Raw genomic sequence first — 21,962 nt, 5'->3', positions numbered from 1 at the left:
GACAGTTCTTCCTCCCCACTGTGCGTCCATAACTCCGCCCCCTCCACCTGCCGCTTTACTTCCGTATCTGATTCATTGCACACAGCGCGCAGGGTAGCTGTGCTGTGTGCGGGCTTGTGATAATTGAAGTCGGATATCCTTCTGACCTCAATTACTACAAGCCCGCACACTGCGCAGCTACCCTGCACGCTGTGTGCAATGAATCAGATACGGAAGTAAAGCGGCAGGTGGAGGGGGTGGAGTTATGGACGCAGAGCGGGGAGGAAGAGCACTGTCACTTCCTCCCCGCTCATAATTATTGCCAAAACCGGCCACAGGGGGTGTTGGGGGGGGGGGGGGGGGGGGTGATGGTGCTGTGTCAAAGTCAAAGACAATTATATCAATTTTTTTTCACTTCAGTGTCTCTTTAAGTGAAAGTAATCACAAGAAATACAAACTTTTAGCAGGATCAGTGAATCCTGGCATCTACAGTTTGTGTTGTGACCCACTCCCCCCAGCATCCCCTCTTCTCCCCTATTCCCCTGAGTGGTGTGTCACCTTGGCTGTAGCTTTCCACTGTAAGCAATGCCAGGGGAAAATACTGTTATGGGGAGGAGGGGGTGACTGATGACTTAGCCAAACCTCTCTCTCATCTGTTCACCATCATAATAACCCATTATTATGAATTGCTATAACTATAGATCTGGCAAAAATATATCACTGAAGTCTGACTGCCTGATGTTATCAAAAAGACAAAACATTTATTATTTATATTTGCCGATTACCAACTCCATCTGAATACATGTCTTTCTTTATTTTCATTCACCCATTGCCTGATTAGAGAATGACGTCAAACACTGAAAGAGGAACTCCAGTGAAAATAATGTAATAAAAAAAGTGCTTCATTTTTACAATAATTATGTATACATGATTTAGTCAGTGTTTGACCATTGTAAAATATTTTAAATCCCCGATTTATATTGTGACATTTATCACAGGGTGAAATTTTTGTAAACAGCTATTTCCCACGATGCAACAGGGTTCACAGACAGGAAACTGCCAAGAGTACGTACTCAGAATTTCTTTGTGGGAGGGGTTTCGCCAGAATATCAGCCATACAGCGCCCCCTGATGGTCTGTTTGTGAAAAGGAATAGATTTCTCATGTAAAAGGGGGCATCAGCTACTGATTGGGATAAAGTTCAATTCTTGGTCGGAGTTTCTCTTTAAAGAGATACTGTAACAACATATAGTAGAATGCAGTAAATTATTCAGTATACCCACTTTTAACCACTTGCCGACCGCCCACAGCCCATGGGCGGCGGCAAAGTGGACGCCTAAAGGACCGCAATACGCCTTCAGGCGGGGCGTCCTTTAGGCATGCCGGGGGAGCGATCGCGTCATTGATGACGCGCGCTTCCCCCGGCAACTGGCTCCGCCCACCCGCCGTAACATCCCGCCGGCCATACGGAAGCGCCGGCGGGATGTTAACCCCGCGATCGCCGCATACAAAGTGTATAATACACTTTGTAATGTATACAAAGTGTATTATACAGGCTGCCTCCTGCCCTGGTGGTCCCAGTGTCCGAGGGATCACCAGGGCAGGCTGCAGCCACCCTAGTCTGCACCCAAACACACTGATCTGCCCCCCCCCCGCCCACTGATCGCCCACAGCACCCCTCAGACCCCCCCCTGCCCACCCCCCAGACCCCTGTTTGCACCCAATCACCCCCCTAATAACCCATCAATCACTCCCTGTCACTATCTGTCAACGCTATTTTTTTTTTATATCCCCCCCTGCCCCCTGCCCCCTCCTGATCACCCCCCCACCCCTCAGATTCTCCCCAGACCCCCCCCCTAGACCCCCCCCCCTGTGTACTGTATGCATCTATCTTCCCTGATAACCTGTCAATCACCCGTCAATCACCCATCAATCACCCATCAATCACCCATCAATCACCCCCTGTCACTGCCACCCAACAATCAGCCCCTAACCTGCCCCTTGCGGGCAATCTGATCACCCACCCACACCAATAGATCGCCCGCAGATCCGACATCAGATCACCTCCCAAATCCATTGTTTACATCTATTCTCTCCTCTAAACACCCACTAATTACCCATCAATCACCCCCTATCACCACCTGTCACTTTTACCTATCAGATCAGACCCTAATCTGCCCCTTGCGGGCACCCAATCACCCGCCAACACGCTCAGATTGCCCTCTGACCCCCCCTTATCAATTCGCCAGTGCATTAATTACATCTGTTCTTCCCTGTAATAACCCACTGATCACCTGTCAATCACCTGCCAATCACCTATCACCCATCAATCACCCCCTGTCACTGCCACCCATCAATCAGCCCCTAACCTGCCCCTTGCGGGCAATCTGATCTCCCACCCACACCATTAGATCGCCCGCAAACCCGCCGTCAGATTACCTCCCAAATGTATTGTTTACATCTGTTATCTTCTCTAAACACCCACTAATTACCCATCAATCACCCCCTATCACCACCTGTCACTGTTACCTATCAGATCAGACCCTAAGCTGCCCCTTGCGGGCACCCAATCACCCGCCCACACGCTCAGATTGCCCTCAGACCCCCCCCCCCTTATCAATTCACCAGTGCATTAATTACATCTGTCCTTCCATGTAATAACCCACTGATCACCTGTCAATCACCTGCCAATCACCTATCACCCATCAATCACCCCCTGTCACTGCCACCCATCAATCAGCCCCTAACCTGCCCCTTGCGGGCAATCTGATCTCCCACCCACACCATTAGATCGCCCGCAAACCCGCCGTCAGATTACCTCCCAAATGTATTGTTTACATCTGTTATCTTCTCTAAACACCCACTAATTACCCATCAATCACCCATCAATCACCCCCTATCACCACCTGTCACTGTTACCTATCAGATCAGACCCTAAGCTGCCCCTTGCGGGCACCCAATCACCCGCCCACACGCTCAGATTGCCCTCAGACCCCCCCCCCTTATCAATTCACCAGTGCATTAATTACATCTGTCCTTCCATGTAATAACCCACTGATCACCTGTCAATCACCTGCCAATCACCTATCACCCATCAATCACCCCCTGTCACTGCCACCCAACAATCAGCCCCTAACCTGCCCCTTGCGGGCAAACTGATCACCCACCCACACCAATAGATCGCCCGCAGATCCGACATCAGATCACCACCCAAGCGCAGTGTTTCCATCTATTCTCTCCTCTAAACACTCACTAATTACCCATCAATCACCCATCAATCACCCCCTATCACCACCTGTCACTGTTACCCATCAGATCAGACCCTAATCTGCCCCTTGCGGGCACCCAATCACCCGCCTACACGCTCAGATTGCCCTCAGACCCCCCCTTATCAATTCGCCAGGGCATTATTTACATCTGTCCTTCCCTGTAATAACCCACTGATCACCTGTCAATCACCTGTCAATCACCCATCAATCACCCCCTGTCACTGCCACCCATCAATCACCCCCTGTCACTGCCACCCATCAATCAGCCCCTAACCTGCCCCTTGCGGGCAAACTGAACACCCACCCACACCAATAGATTGCCCGCAGATCCGACGTCCGATCACCTCCCAAGTGCAGTGTTCACATCTGTTCTCTACCCTAAACACCCACTAATTACCCATCAATCACCCCCTGTCACTGCTACCTATCAGATTAGACCCCTATCTGCCCCTAGGGCACTCAATCACCCGCCCACACCCTCAGAATGCCCTCAGACCCCAGCCCTGATCACCTCGCCAGTGCATTGCTTGCATCTATTCCCCCCTCTAATCACACCTTGAGACACCCATCAATCACCTCCTGTCACCCCCTAGCACACCTACCCATCAGATCAGGCCCTAATTTGCCCCGTGTGGGCTCCTGATCACTCGGCCAAACCCTCAGATCCCCCTCAGACCCCCTTCCGATCACCTCCCCAGTGCATTGATTGCATCTATTTTCCCCTCTAACCACCCCCTGAGACACCCATCAATCACCTCCTGTCACCCCCCTAGCACTCCTATCCATCAGATCAGGCCCAATACAACCTGTCATCTAAAAGGCCACCCTGCTTATGACCGGTTCCACAAAATTCGCCCCCTCATAGACCACCTGTCAACAAAATTTGCAGATGCTTATACCCCTGAACAGTCATTTTGAGACATTTGGTTTCCAGACTACTCACGGTTTTGGGCCCGTAAAATGCCAGGGCGGTATAGGAACCCCACAAGTGACCCCATTTTAGAAAAAAAGACACCCCAAGGTATTCTGTTAGGTGTATGACGAGTTCATAGAAGATTTTATTTTTTGTCAAAAGTTAGCGGAAATTGATTTTTTATTGGTTTTTTTCCACAAAGTGTCATTTTTCACTAACTTGTGACAAAAAATAAAATCTTCTATGAACTCGCCATACACCTAACGGAATACCTTGGGGTGTCTTCTTTCTAAAATGGGGTCACTTGTGGGGTTCCTATACTGCCCTGGCATTTTAGGGGCCCTAAACCGCGAGGAGTAGTCTAGAAAACAAATGCCTCAAAATGACCCGTGAATAGGACGTTGGGCCCCTTAGCGCACCTAGGCTGCAAAAAAGTGTCACACATGTGGTACCGCCGTACTCAGGAAAAGTAGTATAATGTGTTTTGGGGTGTATTTTTACACATACCCATGCTGGGTGGGAGAAATTTCTATGTAAATGGTCAATTGTGTGTAAAACAAATCAAACAATTGTCATTTACAGAGATATTTCTCCCACTTAGCATGGGTATGTGTAAAAATACACCCCAAAACACATTATACTACTTCTCCTGAGTACGGCGGTACCACATGTGTGGCACTTTTTTACACCCTAAGTACGCTAAGGGGCCCAAAGTCCAATGAGTACCTTTAGGATTTCACAGGTCATTTTGCGACATTTGGTTTCAAGACTACTCCTCACGGTTTAGGGCCCCTAAAATGCCAGGGCAGTATAGTAACCCCACAAATGACCCCATTCTAGAAAGAAGACACCCAAAGGTATTCCGTTAGGAGTATGGTGAGTTCATAGAAGATTTTATTTTTTGTCAAAAGTTAGCGGAAAATTGATTTTTATTGTTTTTTTCACAAAGTGTCATTTTCCACTAACTTGTGACAAAAAATAAAATCTTCTATGAACTCACCATACTCCTAACGGAATACCTTGGGGTGTCTTCTTTCTAAAATGGGGTCATTTGTGGGGTTCCTATACTGAACTGGCATTTTAGGGGCCCTAAACCGTGAGGAGTAGTCTGGAAATCAAATTTCGCAAAATGACCTGTGAAATCCTAAAGGTACTCATTGGACTTTGGGCCCTTTAGCGCAGTTAGGGTGCAAAAAAGTGCCACACATGTGGTATTGCCATACTCGGGAGAAGTAGTACAATGTGTTTTGGGGTGTATTTTTACACATACCCATGCTGGGTGGGAGAAATACCTCTGTAAATGACAATCTTTTGATTTTTTTACACACAATTGTCCATTTACAGAGTTATTTCTCCCACCCAGCATGGGTATGTGTAAAAATACACCCCAAAACACATTGTACTACTTCTCCCGAGTACGGCGATACCACATGTGTGGCACTTTTTTGCACCCTAACTGCGCTAAAGGGCCCAAAGTCCAATGAGTACCTTTAGGATTTCACAGGTCATTTTGCGGAATTTGATTTCCAGACTACTCCTCACGGTTTAGGGCCCCTAAAATGCCAGGGCAGTATAGGAACCCCACAAATGACCCCATTTTAGAAAGAAGACACCTCAAGGTATTCCGTTAGGAGTATGGTGAGTTCATAGAAGATTTTATTTTTTGTCACAAGTTAGTGGAAAATGACACTTTGTGAAAAAAACAATAAAAATCAATTTTCCGCTAACTTTTGACAAAAAATAAAATCTTCTATGAACTCACCATACTCCTAACGGAATACCTTGGGGTGTCTTCTTTCTAAAATGGGGTCATTTGTGGGGTTCCTATACTGCCCTGGCATTTTAGGGGCCCTAAACCGTGAGGAGTAGTCTGGAAATCAAATTCCGCAAAATGACTTGTGAAATCCTAAAGGTACTCATTGGACTTTGGGCCCTTTAGCGCAGTTAGGGTGCAAAAAAGTGCCACACGTGGTATCGCCGTACTCGGGAGAAGTAGTACAATGTGTTTTGAGGTGTATTTTTACACATACCCATGCTGGGTGGGAGAAATAACTCTGTAAATGGACAATTGTGTGTAAAAAAAATGAAAAAATTGTCATTTACAGAGATATTTCTCCCACCCAGCATGGGTATGTGTAAAAATACACCCCAAAACACATTCTACTACTTCTCTTGAGTACGGCAATACCACATGTGTGGCACTTTTTTGCAGCCTAACTGCGCTAAGGGGCCCAAAGTCCAATGAGCACTTTTAGGCTTTACAGGGGTGCTTACAAATTAGCACCCCCCAAAATGCGAGGACAGTAAACACACCCCACAAATGACCCCATTTTGGAAAGTAGACACTTCAAGGTATTCAGAGAGGGGCATGGTGAGTCCGTGGCAGATTTCATTTTTTTTTGTCGCAAGTTAGAAGAAATGGATTCTTTTTTTTTTTCTTTTTTTTGTCACAAAGTGTCATTTTCCGCTTACTTGTGACAAAAAATAATATCTTCTATGAACTCACTATGCCTCTCAGTGAATACTTTGGGATGTCTTCTTTCCAAAATGGGGTCATTTGGGGGGTATTTATACTATCCTGGAATTCTAGCCCCTCATGAAACATGACAGGGGGTCAGAAAAGTCAGAGATGCTTGAAAATGGGAAAATTCACTTTTTGCACCATAGTTTGTAAACGCTATAACTTTTACCCAAACCAATAAATATACACTGAATGGGTTTTTTTTATCAAAAACATGTTTGTCCACATTTTTCGCGCTGCATGTATACAGAAATTTTACTTTATTTGAAAATTGTCAGCACAGAAAGTTAAAAAAATCATTTTTTTGCCAAAATTCATGTCTTTTTTGATGAATATAATAAAAAGTAAAAATCGCAGGAGCAATGAAATAGCACCAAAAGAAAGCTTTATTAGTGACAAGAAAAGGAGCCAAAATTCATTTAGGTGGTAAGTTGTATGAGCGAGCAATAAACCGTGAAAGCTGCAGTGGTCTGAGTGGAAAAAAAGTGCCTGGTCCTTAAGGGTTAGAAAGACTGTAGTCCTCAAGTGGTTAAGTTAAATATCCTGGTTTCAGCATCAAAAACACTTCTTATTGCTGTATAATGGTATGTAGCCCTGCCCTCCCACTGAGGTTTAGCCTAGGCCCCCCTCCTTCCCCAAGCATTCTGGAAGAACAGCTATGTCTTTGTACTGGCTTTGCAATGCTCAGTAACCGAACATTCTGCACAGATCACTTGCCAGTGCTAAAGATGTTACCGCCTGTGATAAATTTTAGAAAGTAAATCAGGGATAGGACAGATTTTAAATGGGCAAGCACTTACATTTTTTTTATGAATATTGTAAAAAAAATTGTATTCATTATGTTGCTTTGGTTACAGTTCCTCTTTAAGCCTGTAACTTCTGCGACAACATGTTTTTCACAGTGCTGAAACATAGGAGTAGATTAACCTGCGTAACTAGTGTAAAATATCTGGGGGGGGGGGAAGCAGAAATTGAATGTGAGTTGCTGTCTGTATTTGAAACTGAAGGATGCTGCATGTCCACCACAGGGATTCTAATTTGTCAGTTCCTGAAATTTGAGTGATATCTGTGGAATCAAATGCTTTACCTTTTGTGTTACAATGTCAGGGACATGTCAGCGTTCACCACCATGCTCGACAATAACCATATACTAATCATATAATACTATTATAATAAATATACATATGCAACTTTATGCGTATTAAATTAAATTACAGTGCAAAGGGGAAATTGTCTAACTCGCTGAGATATTAAGGTTTAATGAAAGCAAGGCCACAGAAATCCTATTACTCAAAGCAACTGTAACTAAAAATTAAAAGACAGGAGTGTCGAAGGGAAAGGCCACTTAAGATGATGTAAAACCTTTGGAAACTGGTTTTCTATGGTACAGGTGGATCTCCTGCTCCTACAACTTTATTTCTCTCCTAAACAGGTACTTAAATTAGCCCTATGCCGTGCTGAAAATGTGAACATTTGAGGTATCAACTATCCAGTTATGGGTATAGCACTCAGAGTGAGAACTGAAAAGAATGATGATGATTGGCAGTATGTGAATATGAGTGGGCTAGTGACCTCAGTGCAGCATTGCCCGTGTAGATGGTAGCACTTTCCAACACTGAGAGGAAGAGTTCAGCAGCAAAGCACTCAAAAAATCCTTTAAATACTTTCATATGATCATTCAATGCTACCCTATTCATAGGACTTGGTAACTTGAAAGGCACATGGAATAATAATAATAATAATTGATAGATAATGTATAGTCATATCTCTCAGAGGCGGTCACAATATTATTCCTGCCATAGGCGGTCATTGTCTTGTGGTCCTATTGTACTTTTAAGTCAATTTTTGAAGGAAACCAATTAATTAGTATCATTTTGGGATCTGGGAGAAACATGGAGTACCCCGAAAAAAAAAAAAACACAAATACGGTGAGAACATACAAACTCCTTGCAGATAATTTTCCAGCCCGGACTTGAACCAGGCAAAAGTGCTAACTTCCTTCTTAAAACGACTAACTTTAAAGGAATACTGTAGGGGGGTCGGGGGAAAATGAGTTGAACTTACCCGTGGCTTGTAATGGTCCCCCGCAGACATCCTGTGCCCGCGCAGCCACTCACCGATGCTCCGGCCCCGCCTCTGGCTCACTTCTGGAATTTCCGACTTTAAAGTCAGAAAACCCCTGCGCCTACGTCGCCGTGTCCTCGTTCCCGCTGATGTCACCAGGAGTGTATAGCACAAGCCCAGTATGGTCTGTGCCTGCGCAGTACGCTCCTGGTGACATCAGGGGAAGCGAGGACACAGCAACGCAGGCGCAAGGGTTTTCTGACAGAAGTTACAGAAATTACAGAAGTGGACCGGAGGCGGGGCCGGAGCATCGGTGAGCGGCTGCATGGCACAGGATGCCTGCGGGGGACCATTAGAAGCCCCGGGTAAGTTCAACTCATTTTCCCCCGACCCCCCTACAGTATCCCTTTAAGTGCAAATCCAAATATCAAGGCAATTAGTTTGTGGCCTACTGTACACCTGTAACTGCTGGTGTACAATACAGATGAAGCCCTAGATACACAGAGCCCCGGAACCTATGCATACAGATAGTGTGAGCAGATTGGGTGTCATCAGAATGCATCGCTCTGTGAAAAGCAGGGTTTGTGATAGTGGTGAAACAAGGTAACCAGTTACGTTGTCATAGAGAAGACCAACATTTTTGGGTTCACGTAAAAGAATCAAAATAATGTACACTGGAAACACTTAACGTACAACAATGCTTGGAATAGGTTTCTGAGTTACAGAAGTCATGCTTTACCGTTAGGACCTGCTCTAGGTTCTCCAGTTTGGCTTGGAGCTGGTATTTCTCCTTCACAGCCAAATCTCTTTCTTTGGTGACTATAGCAAGGGTTTCTCGAAGCTGCTCATAGTCCAACTTCACCTGTAAGAACAAAAAACATTTTTTTTTCAGTTTGTGGATTTGTTTCCAAAATGCTTTATGTATACAACGTATGCAGAAATGATAATTAGGTATGCAGAAGATTTCATAAATATAGGAAAGTAGGGTACTGGATAAGAGAAACATGCTATTACAATTTCTAAAGGAAAATACATTTTAAGCCTTATTTGCTGAAGTTTTTGTTGTTGTTGTGCAAATATTGGAGACACAGGACAGGACAGTCAAGCATTTAGTATCAATTAAAAGTAAATCAATATGACAGCCTTTCTATTCCTCTCACTATAATGTTGCTTTAAGTTATGCAGAACCTGAGCCACCAGGGTTTTCTGAAGTGGTACAAGAATCCAAAAGCACCAATTGAAAAAACTTTGATAATTACAATTTTACCATCTTTAATGGAAGATATTTGCAAGTTTCACCTCCACACGAAGAAGGTGAAACACGAATAATGCATCATCTTAAGATAGAGAAAATTAAAGCATCATTGGATTTGGGAAGTTGAGGCTATGGTGGGTGCTCTCTCACAGAAGTGAGATGGGGAGCAGTCTGGTGGCTATTGAAGACCTTAGGCCCAATGACTCGCACCCCAAATAGTAAAGATTTTTCTTGGGCTAGTACAGGATAACATGTAGCCCCCTTTTGTAGAGTCCTCTTTACTATTGCTCACAGGACACAGCACTATCTACACATCCATTGGAGTACGTATTGCGGCAGCGCCACTTCAGTTAGGCACCAGGATAAGCCATTATGAGTGAAATATCGCCTTACCCAGCACCTATACTAAATTAAACCTCCTGATTAAAGGAGGATTAAATCTTAACCCTCCCCTGGAGGGAACTAACCTTAAACCCCCCTACCTAATGTCTATACATAAGGTGCCTAACCACAATTACTTTTGGGTGCCGAACTTACCAATAGTAGTAGGCAATTGTTTACTATTAGCTACTACGAATACATTTGATGTAGTAACCTATAGACTACTACTCGCGTTGAGCACCCAAATCACCACATGGTTGCCCGATTGCCGATAATTAACACTGATGTCTATGAGACGCCTGCCGGTAGTGGGGCCCCAAAAGACCTGATCAGTCAGCAGTAATTCCACTGCTCCACCACTGAACAAACTTCAAAGTCATCATGAAATCCCAGGACCCATTTAATTAACACATTAATCACCACAGTAATAGAAGTTCTCATTTACTAAACAGGTAGCAATTAAAATGTTAACTAAATTGATAGTCACACATTCCCTGAGCTGAGCGGTCTTTCTAATCATCATTTTGACTAGGTCCCTGGAAATCAAACGGATACATTCAAATGCTTGGTTGACAGCTCCAAAGCAAAACAAAAGGCAACTCTAGAGACATATAAATGGATGGTTTCTGACTGGGAGAAACTGGTGGTTGTCATTCCCAATGCAGTTGGCTTTTGGTGGTCATAAAATATTAGATAGGTAAATACTATATAATCAATATTGATTTATAAAGCGTCAACATATTCCGTGGCGCTGTACAAAGTAAGAAACGAACATGGGGTACATAATAATACAGATAATGGTATCCACCAATATACAAAATACAGAATGGGCAATTACAGTGACAAAAGTAACATGATGAATAAAATGTATAATGAATTCCAAGACACAAAAGGGTGAGAGAGCCCTGCCCTTGCGAGCTTATAAACTAAAGGAATGGGGGGAAACGATATATTATCTTTAACATTCTATGTTTATCCATCTATTAATAATGCTTAATAGGTTATGAATGGCCTTCAGACAGAAACAATATATCGTACATATCTTATAAATCATCACTTTGCTGGAAGGTCTCCTATGCTGGCTGTTTTCCATGCTCTGCCCTTGGACCCTTTTTCTTCTTTACATCTCCCCTCTAGGAATGATCACAGATATGCAAATTGCTCTGAGTTGATGCAAATGTATGCATATTTGTATGCAAATGTACACAGTTTGAAAATGGACCAGTCAATTTAAAGCCAGATTTAAATTGATTGGTCCTTTTTCAAGCTGCATATATTTGCATAAAAATGTGCATAATTACAGAAGTATTTGCATCTCATTGATCATCCCTACTCCCCCTCCGGTTTCAGAAACAGAAAACCAATAAACTTGTTTGCGTCCCTATATACCCGGTCATCTATTTCTTAAGAACATAAAAATGACAAATAATAGGTGGCGCTTATGGATCCCTCCTAACCAAACAAGAACAAGAAAAAAGTCCTCTGAATTGGCCTGCAGCTTCCTCACTATGTTGGGGTACCCCTAGCCCCAACTGTACGCAAAAAATCTTTCAACAAATGATGTGAGGAGCGCTGGCACTTTCCACAATAATAGTGATGTCTCTTTATTGTTCAGTTAACATAAAATAAGGTTTAGGTATAGCATAAAATTACATATAGCATACCAATTTTCAATCCACTCATACACGCATCCAACCTGAGAGTATGCTGATGAGCCCCCAAAAATAAGTAGGTGCACCTTGAATTGTAAAAAATTCAAAAATTCATAAAATCAAAAAGTAAAAATATTTTAATAAAAAAAATCAGAAAATGATGTCATAAATGAATAGAACTTCACAGACTCTATTTGTGCAGAAGCCCCACAGGGTCTCTATTCCTTGTTATTGCACTAGTCCCAATACAGTTTCCAGTTTTTTTATTTCTGATAATCCTCCTAACTGAACAATAAAGAGGCATCACAATTATTGTGGAAAGTGCCAGCGCTCCTCACATCATTTGTTGAAAGATTTCTTAAGAACATACTTTGCACTTTTTCTTACTACACCACAGAAAGCAATATCACTGTATAATCATTAGCATCCACAGGTATTAATATTATTGATATTATAAAGTGGACATGACGGTTACACTTATTATACAGCGTACATGTAAAGACACACAGGCACACATACACGCAGAACACTTATTTTCCATTGTGTATGGCACAGTTAACTATTGATCTTAAAAACAAAACAAAACATCAATTCATTTATCCCAGTATAAGCTTTTCTCTACGTTTTCCCACACAAAGGGTCATATCTTATACACACACACACACACACACACACACACACACACACACACACACACACACACACACACACACATGCTAGACGTGTTCATGAGGTGTTTGTTGCTTGTGCACTCAGGGCTTCCCAGTTTTCTGTTATGTGAGTTGTGTGGTCAGTCAGCGTAATGAGAGTGAAGAAGTAGGCACAAGAAACATATTCCAGGCTAGTAGAAGCTGGACTGCTTACTCGCTACTCTCTGACTGCAAGCACAGCTGCTAAATTGTACATTGCTTGTATTCAGTCACTTCAACAATTTCTCATTTTAAAATATCTCACTTCCCAGGAGATTGAGGCATTTCTTTAATTCTGCCGGGAAAGCATCAGTTAGACTGCAGATGTTAGAACACTGAAGTGCCAGAAAGCATCGAATATACAGCTCTTATCTTGATGATGGCACAACAAGGTAACAATGGCATGTTATCACAAATTGCTTTTTTAATTCTTTTAAATAAGATGTGTGTCTATTTCACAAATCCAGTTCCCTGACACTTTACAAGAGAGCTGTATGAGCAAGGCGTGCGCATATTACATTATCCCGTGGAGGTCATTTGCATTTAGTAAATGACAATCACAACAAGAAAGAAAGTAATAAAGAACCATTCATGCAGAAAAGAAAACAAATCAAAAGACAAAGATATAAAACACCTGTGACTAAATGCAAAGAGAATAATATCTTAGGCGATATCTCCACTTTCACTGTGATGGGAGATGGGATCAGACCGTCTTCACTTGAATGTACAATCCCAAATGTTAAGAGGATCATGTCCATGCAAAGCTAGTACATACATCCAACAATGTGCACAGCCAACACCACGACATGACCGACCCACGACAAACGTCTACACGGCTTGTATTTCTCAAACACCAACCAACTTAACAACCAACTCATTCACATAAGTCACGCACAAGCGAAACATGAAACATGGCTGCATTCAAAACAAGTACCTCATTCAAACGACATTGTACACACGTGGCCAACTGCACAATATCAGCCCACAGTCGTGTGAGGTGATCCGCCTGATGGATCGGGCAAACCACCTGTTATCAGTCACTCATCTAGTCGTTTGCCATGCGTAGACACACCTAATTGTCATCCAAAAGACCAAAATCAGATGACAATCAGGCTGTTTGGTTGACCGTGTATATGGGGCCTTAACTCATCCTAAAAATACCAACACATGCTTGTCCAACTTCAATTCCTTTCTAGTGGTCACTGCACTCAAGTCTGGGCATACCATACACCAACTATGCAATTCCTATAGCTCATGCGGTCAATTAATATTCTCTATTCAAAATGTCATTTCTGCTCTAAAAGATTAAACACAGCATAGACACTTATAGGAAAACACATGACAGATCTAAGGTCACTGGAAAGGTTACCAACTCAAAGTTCTACTTCACTTGGAAGCCAGTTGATAAGATTGATGTTGTTGGTCCACAATTATATTGTGATTGATTTTTTTTTTGCCTTACTGTTTGCAGATCAAGCACAGTGGAGAAGGTACCCTGTATCCAGGGACAGACATAGAACCTTCTATGTTTTGTTTGATCTGCAAATAGTACACTCAAAACAATCTAATAATTGTATTCCTGCAAACTATCTCTGACTATCCTCTAAGGATTGGCCTCACAGAAAGCACGCTAACTGCGAAACGGCTGTCAGGCCCTCATTCTGTGGCCAGCACCCACTGCACCACCTCCCTCCATAATGTATGGGAGAAGAAATGCTTTTTATTGAAATTGTCTGGTAGGACTTCAGTATGCTTTATGCTATCCTGACATGAGTGATGTTATGCATGTCAACATGAATAAACACCAGCAGTCACCAGAGCCGGTCATTTCACTTTGTCCTCTTTTAAGCTATAACAATGTTATCAATTAGCTTATAAGTGAAGTAAAACTATTCACCCTTCCAGCAATTTTGAGTTTCTTACCCTTTAAAGTGGAATTGTCAGCCATAAAATCAAATTCCATTTACCCACTGCTCTGTATTTATTATGCAGCCTGCAACCTTACCCTGAATTACACGCACTCCAATATAATAAGATTTTTTTCTGCTGTAATAAATCTTATCTCAGTCAGTCTGGCTCTATTTGGTACATTGCCAACGAGAAGGAAGCTGTCATCACCCCTTCCACATTATTGCTCCTCACTGATTGCCTGAGGGCAGTTTAGTGAGCTGCTGAAATACAATCTATGCTGTGCTCACGTTTTTACAAAGCAAGCTAGATATGAGCGTGCCATTTATAGGATAATATGAAAGTAAGAAGGACATTACATCAGGATTGGCTTCAGTCAGAGGGATTTCAAATAAAAAAAATCCCAACTGAAAAATCTTTATTTACTCACTGAATTCACTGAAATCAAAACATGGACAGTACAATACATATGTTAAGTAAGTAAAACAAGTATCTACTTATATACATGGTTTTTTTATCCTGGGATACGGTAGTATGGCTGTCCCTCCTGCATTAAAATGCAGTGTCACCTCCCACTCTCTGTATTTAGAGCCAAGCTGCATACGCACAATTGTATGCACATTTAACCATTTGAGGACCTAGCCTTTACCCCCCCTTAAGGACCAGCGCTGCTGTTTCAGATCTGTGCTGGGTGGGCTCTACAGCCCCCAGCACAGATCAAATGACAGGCAGAGCGACCAGACCGCCCCACTTTTTTCCCCACTAGGGGGATGATATGCTGGGGGGGTCTGATCGCTCCTGCATGCTGTGGGTGGCGGGGGGAGGGCACCTCAAAGCCCTCTCCACCGCAGGATTCCCCCTCTCCCTCTCCTCCCTCCCTTCCCCGAGAGATCGGAGGCTGCACAGGAACGGATCTGTCCTGTGCAGCCTCTAACAGGCTCCTGCCTGTCATGTGACAGCGATCCCCGGCCGCTGATTGGCCGGGGATCGCTGATCTACTACAACGCTGCTACTGTAGCAGCGTTGTAAAAATGTAAACAAAGCGGATTATTTCCGCTTGTGTTTACATTTAGCCTGCGAGCCGCGATCGGTGGCCCGCAGGCTAATCATGGAGCCCCCCGCCGTGAAATGACAGGAAACAGCCGCTCGCGCGAGCGGCTGTTTCCTGATTAATTAGCCTGCAGCCGGCGACGCAGAACTGCGTCGCTGGTCCTGCAGCTGCCACTTTGCCGACGCGCGGTATGAGTGCGCGGTCAGCAAGTGGTTAAATGTGCAAGACTGCTGGAACTGGAATGGTTCTGTGTGCACCTGACTACCATTCTAACCTATCAAAGTCCTTCTTCAAGCTATGGATGCATTTGCTTGTAATTTGTGTATTTATTACTGGCAATGAAAAGTTAATAACTTAAACAGACATCCACACTTAATTTCCTCTTGTTGAGATCAATTGCTCGGAAAGAGACGGAAGGAAAAAAATTGAAACAAGAAATGCAATTACTGTCAGGCTGTGAAACATTTTGTTCAAGGATAATCCTTCAAAATTTTCTTCCCTCCAAACACATCAATGTTTGAGCGGAGCAAAATGGTTTACAATAGTGGACAGCTTTAGCAAGCTAATGGATTTCCTCATGGCTCAAATAGGAATGCTCTTGTTATTGTCCTACGCATCTCACCTCGTTTGTTAAGGGATTATGTGCTCACCAGGAAGGTTGTGATGGTGCTTTGCCATATTTTCCAACAAAGACATGTCAGCCCCTGCTTTCAATATTCTAATTCATTCATTGGAAACCAGTCATATATGAAACAATGTTGTCCAGTCCTGGGGCGTAACTAAAAGCATTCACTGGCAAGCCTATATCAAGCCCCTGGGTGGTACTTTGGTCACGAGAAAAGGTCACAACACAAATATAATACATCGCCCTTGCTAGGTAGGTCTGCTTCAAATTTGCAATAACCCAAAAAATGTATAATGGTACGTGAGGCATGAACAGACACATTCCATAAAAGAAAATAGTGATGGAAAATGACAGCTCCAGAGTGAGTCAGATAAAGTCACTTTCTGGCACATTTTCAGTGATGGAACAGGCAGCCAATTATCTTTAATGGCTAGCGCTCTCTACTGCCATATGATGATTAATAGGAAACTGCTGACTGGATATTGTGAAAGGACCAAATTTCATAAAAATTAAGTGTAACAGCACAAGTATAGGATAGCTAGTCACCAGTTCCATACAGTTCATTTTAGGTGTTTATACAATCACTAGGGGGTCATTTATTAAAGGGAACCTAAACTGAGAGGGATATGGATATTTCCTTTTAAACAATTCCAGTTGGCTGGCTGTCCTGCTGATATCTTTAGCTGCAATAGTGGCTGAATCACACACCTGAAACAAGCATGCAGCTAATCCAGTCTGACTTCAGTCAGACAGAGCACCTGATCTGGATGCTTGTTGAGGGGCTGTGACTAAAAGTATTAGAGACACAGGATCAGCAGGAGAGTCAGGCAACTGGTATTCTTTTTAAAAGGAAAAATCCATATCCTTCTCAGTTTAGGTTCCCTTTAATGTCAGGAGTCTACACACATTTTAGGGGGGGGGGGGGGTAAAAGGGGCGCCGGAGATAGCTGGTAGCAGAATATTAGTAAGAATTACTGATATTCTACTACTTAATCCTGAAATATTGGTAATCTTTACCAATATTCGCTATGACCTAACCCTACTGTCACACAGAACCCTCCCTCTACCGATGCCTAATCCCAAGACGACCCCCCCCCCCCCAGTGGTGCCTAACCTGAAACCCCCCCTGGTGGTGCTTAACCTTAACCTCACCCAAATGCCTGACATTAAGGACTCCTATAGTTTTCCTGCAAAAAGCCGTGATTGTGGATATACAGTGGCTTGCAAAAGTATTCGGCCCCCTTTAAGTTTTCCACATTTTGTCATATTACTGCCACAAACATGAATCAATTTTATTGGAATTCCACGTGAAAGACAGTGATGTACACGTGAGAAGTGGAACGAAAATCATACATGATTCCAAAAGGGGCTGAATAATTATGCACACCCCACTTTGCAGTTATTGATTTGTAAAAAATGTTTGGAATCATGTATGATTTTCGTTCCACTTCTCACGTGTGCACCACTTTGTAATGGTCTTTCACGTGGAATTCCAAAAAAAATGATTCATGTTTGTGGCAGTAATATGACAAAATGTGGAAAACTTAAAGGGGGCCGAATACTTTTGCAAGCCACTGTAGATGGTATATAGATGCAATTTTCATAGCAGTTGGTGCCAGCAATTTTATCAGGCACCTCCGGTACCCAGATTACCATTTATAGCCACTGATTGTGGCTTTTAACATTACTGTCTATGGAAGTGCCATTTTTAACAGGGCACCTCCAATGTACTTTTTACCTGCTTGACATTTTAAAAGATGTTTTTCATCGTCCCTTTGCCTTGAATTTAGTGCGACTCCAGGTAAAAATGTAATTTGTATTTACGTAGTAGTTTCCAGACTGCTTTTAGATGCAACACTCCCAGTCCTTTAGCACTTCAACACTCCCAGACAGCATCTTATTTGTTTTACTCTGGTTGATAATTTGCTTGGCTGACCTCAAAATCTGGTTCTTGCTCTGGGAAACTCCAACCCAGTTTCTCATAAATCAGCAAAGTGTTACCAACCTTTACAAAATCTGGATTACTAATAACTTGTCCCGGATCCAAATTAACAGACATGCTTTAATGAAAAAGTGACATTTTATAGCTGCCAAATGTAAACTTCTGCAAAGATGCAGCCGCCATAACGTGCCAGCATGTGGTGATGGTATTCCAATTCTAGGATTTTAAATTAATTCCAAATCCTTTACTCCCTCCAGAGCACACAAGTTATCTGTTTAATCTTGAAAAAAAAAATCCCAATTGCTTGGTCATGTAAACTAGCCTAAGCCTCATTTCCACTACTTTTGGTTGAATGATCCAGTGTTTCCCAGCATGTACCACTTTCTAATGACTGCACTGGCTAATCACACCCTATTGTGGGTAACAACATCCTAAGTTCCACTTGACACATATGTATTTGTTAGGTGTACTCCATAATCCTGTGTAAATCATTTTCAAATATTGTCTGAAGTAGGTTGGAGCAGCAAATTTACACTGAATAATGCCCAGTATTGATTTTCATTTTTTTATACAATTTTTTGAATCTTAAAATGTACTACACCGGACTGATTATTATAAGTTCAAGTACCCCCTGATCTCATCCTATGTACCCAACAGGACCCCTTCCATTGCCCAAGACGGAGGGTAGAGTGAGTGAGAGACCCCCCCCCCATCCACTGCTCAAGACAGAAGCCAAAGTGAGTGAGTGAGGGACCCCCCCCCCTCCATTGCCCAAGAAAGAAAGCAGAGTGAGTGAGGGACCCCCCCCTCCATTGCTCAAGACAGGAGGCAGGGTGAATGAGGGATCTCCCGTCCATTGCCCAAGAAAGAAAGCAGAGTGAGTGAGGGACCCCATCCATTGCTCAAGACAGGAGGCAGGGTGAATGAGGGATCTCCCATCCATTGCTCAAGACAGGAGGCAGAGTGAATGAGTGATCTCCCATCCATTGCTCAAGACAGGAGGCAGGGTGAATGAGGGATCTCCCGTCCATTGCTCAAGACAGGAGGCAGGGTGAATGAGGGATCTCCCGTCCATTGCTCAAGACAGGAGGCAGAGTGAATGAGTGATCTCCCATCCATTGCTCAAGACAGGAGGCAGGGTGAATGAGTGATCTCCCGTCCATTGCTCAAGACAGGAGGCAGGGTGAATGAGGGATCTCCCGTCCATTGCTCAAGACAGGAGGCAGGGTGAATGAGGGATCTCCCGTCCATTGCAAAAGACAGGGGACAGGGTGAGTGAGGGACCCCCCATCCATTGCCCAAGACAGGTTGAGAGAAGGTTCCCCTGGAGAGAAGAGTGAGTTAGGGACAACCCCCCCCCCCCCCATTGCCTAAGACAGGAGGCAGGTCGAGTAAGGGACCTACATTGCCCAAGACAGAAGGTATGGTAAGTGATCGAACCCCCCCCCCCCCATTTCCCAGGACAGGAGGCAGGTTGAGTGAGCAATCACCGCCCCCCACATTCATTGCCCAAGACAGATGACAGGGTGAATGATGGATCCCCCATGCCTCATAATACAAAGAAAACATCTCAAAGTCTGTGTCTACCTCAGAGGACCATTGTGGGAGACTGTTGACAACTAACGTGTAAACAATGTATGCAGAAAGAGGGATCCATGTGACATGTACTGCACATATAACCAAGAGGAAGATGAAAGCTCTAGCCACAGAAGAAAAAAAATATATAGCTGTCCCCTCCATGTACCAGCTCCGGATGTATGCTGTTCACTCAGATGTTAGCCAACCTTGTCACAATTATTTTATGAACAATTAAGCTATTGGGACTCTTTCACAAGAGTTATTTTTAACATTGTGATCTGACTTTGAGATCACAAACGCCAATGCAAAAAGTCTATACGCCAAACTTCATGTTGCCATTTGTATACAATTCTTCTGTCCTTAAGTTCATTTTACCCTCCATTAGAACGGTTATGGATAATATGTGACATAACTTTGCATAATGCATGACAACAAAATCTAGCCTAGATAACTGGAGTGGATTTTAGCAGAGTGTAATGGAAATAGGATCAGGGTGGAGACATCATACTGCCTTTCAAATGATCCTGTCAGCGTATCTAAAATGGTTAAAGCGCGAGTGTACAAACAGCCCTCATTCCAGCCGAGGCACTGTCACAACCAATATCAATATAACACCCGGTTATTATAGCTCCCCCGCTCCTGCCAGCCGCAAGTAATTTATGACCGGAGCCCAAAAATAGAATTGTAGTATGTGCTGACTATGAACAGTTTCCATAAAATGGAGCTAATTTTATCAAAAAGATGTAAGCAGGTAATATAAATTAATTAACATTTCACAAATATGAGCAAATCAACGGGTTATTTACAACAGAAAATACAACTGTATCCCAGTTAATGGTGTAGAATGGGGGAGACAGGGTGACACTGATCCTATTGTGCATGTACATAAAAAACAGTGCTCAATGAGGAAGGGGCCAGATCACTGTGAATATGCTTAGCAGAAAGGGTGGCTGCATTACATGGAGAGGAATGGTCACATGCAGTGTGGTTAGTCATAGGAATTGTTTAAAGTGAACCCGAGGTGAGAGTTAAATGGAGGCTGCCATATTTATTTCCATTTAAGCAATACCAGTTGTCTGGATGTCCTGCTGATTCTCTCCCTCTAGCACTTTTAGCCATAGACCCTGAACAAGCATGCACTAGATCAGGTGCTAATGGTTTCTGACATTATTGTCAGATCTGACAAGATTAGCAGCATGATTGTCTCTGGTGTGATTCAGACACCACTGCAGCCAAATAGATCAACAGGGCTGCCAGGCAACTGGGAAACAAATATGGCAGCCTCCAAATCACTTTTATCCTGGGTTCACTTTAAGTACTGCACGTCCAGTTCTAGCTACAATGGGGCCCTGAAGAAAAAGTAACTTGGAGGGCCCCCTAGCAATGCGACCCCCCAAGTATGTGTGTGCATGTGCATCTGCTTACATCCTTCATCCATCCATCCATCCATCCATCGTATACACACTGTACATGCATTCATGCTACCATAGTGCTGCAACTTTCAGTCTAGTGGGAAACCTTACTTGTTACATGTTTGTGTACCTGCAGAAAATGTCAAATATTTTGTAGAAAGCAAGTGGACACAGAAGAAGTGGAAGAAGAAAACATTCACAGCAGATTAAGAAAAGCCATCACGAATCCACTTCAGAACCATTTGTACCCAGAATGAGTCTGGCCTGCCTGCTTTAGATCACAGTAATCTCTGCAGTAAAAAGCAAAGTATGAGCACTGCAGAGTATAAAGTGATTTATACTATGTTCTCTCAGAGGAAGCATAAATGTACGCTGAGCAATGCACTGCATGAAAGATGCCTTTGGAAAAGACATGAAGTGCAAAGCAATGCAATCCAAGTACTTTTCTGTCCTGAGTTTATTTGAAAAAAGAAATTAAAAAAAGAATAACCAGTACTAAACATTTCTGTTTGGATAATAAACTTTATTAAACTTTTGCAACAGTTTTTACATATAATGGAGTCAGGGGCATAACTAGAAGTCACTAGGCCCCCTCGGGAACTTTGTATGGGTAGCCAGTTATAGGTGCTCCCAGTATAGGTAGCCAGTTACAGGTGCCCCAGGGTTGTGAGGGGGGGGGAGGGCAGGGGGCACTCACAGTGGTGGGGAGAAGGGCCTGACTCCT

At 43.3% G+C, this 21,962-nt stretch overlaps 1 protein-coding gene and 1 long non-coding RNA gene across 20 annotated transcripts in view; one reads left to right on the top strand and one right to left on the bottom strand.

Moving 5' to 3' along the window:
• LOC137524118 (uncharacterized) overlaps positions 1-21,725 on the top strand; it is a 29,330-nt gene extending 7,605 nt beyond the window's left edge. Inside the window, exons 2-3 of the long non-coding RNA XR_011022633.1 lie at positions 12,995-13,114; positions 21,375-21,725. This is a non-coding gene — a long non-coding RNA (uncharacterized lncRNA). The remainder of the gene's footprint in view (positions 1-12,994; positions 13,115-21,374) is intronic.
• RIMBP2 (RIMS binding protein 2) overlaps positions 1-21,962 on the bottom strand; it is a 591,563-nt gene that overhangs the window by 235,526 nt on the left and 334,075 nt on the right. For all 19 annotated transcript variants that reach the window (XM_068243476.1, XM_068243541.1, XM_068243461.1 and 16 more), the window contains one exon: positions 9,485-9,607. In XM_068243476.1, coding sequence (XP_068099577.1) covers positions 9,485-9,607 — 123 coding nt within the window. The remainder of the gene's footprint in view (positions 1-9,484; positions 9,608-21,962) is intronic.

This window comes from Hyperolius riggenbachi, chromosome 1, assembly GCF_040937935.1.
Source record: "Hyperolius riggenbachi isolate aHypRig1 chromosome 1, aHypRig1.pri, whole genome shotgun sequence".
In the NCBI taxonomy this organism is placed as follows: domain Eukaryota; kingdom Metazoa; phylum Chordata; class Amphibia; order Anura; family Hyperoliidae; genus Hyperolius; species Hyperolius riggenbachi.
Note: the sequence above shows the minus strand (reverse complement) of the source record. Positions and strands in the feature narration are given on the sequence as shown.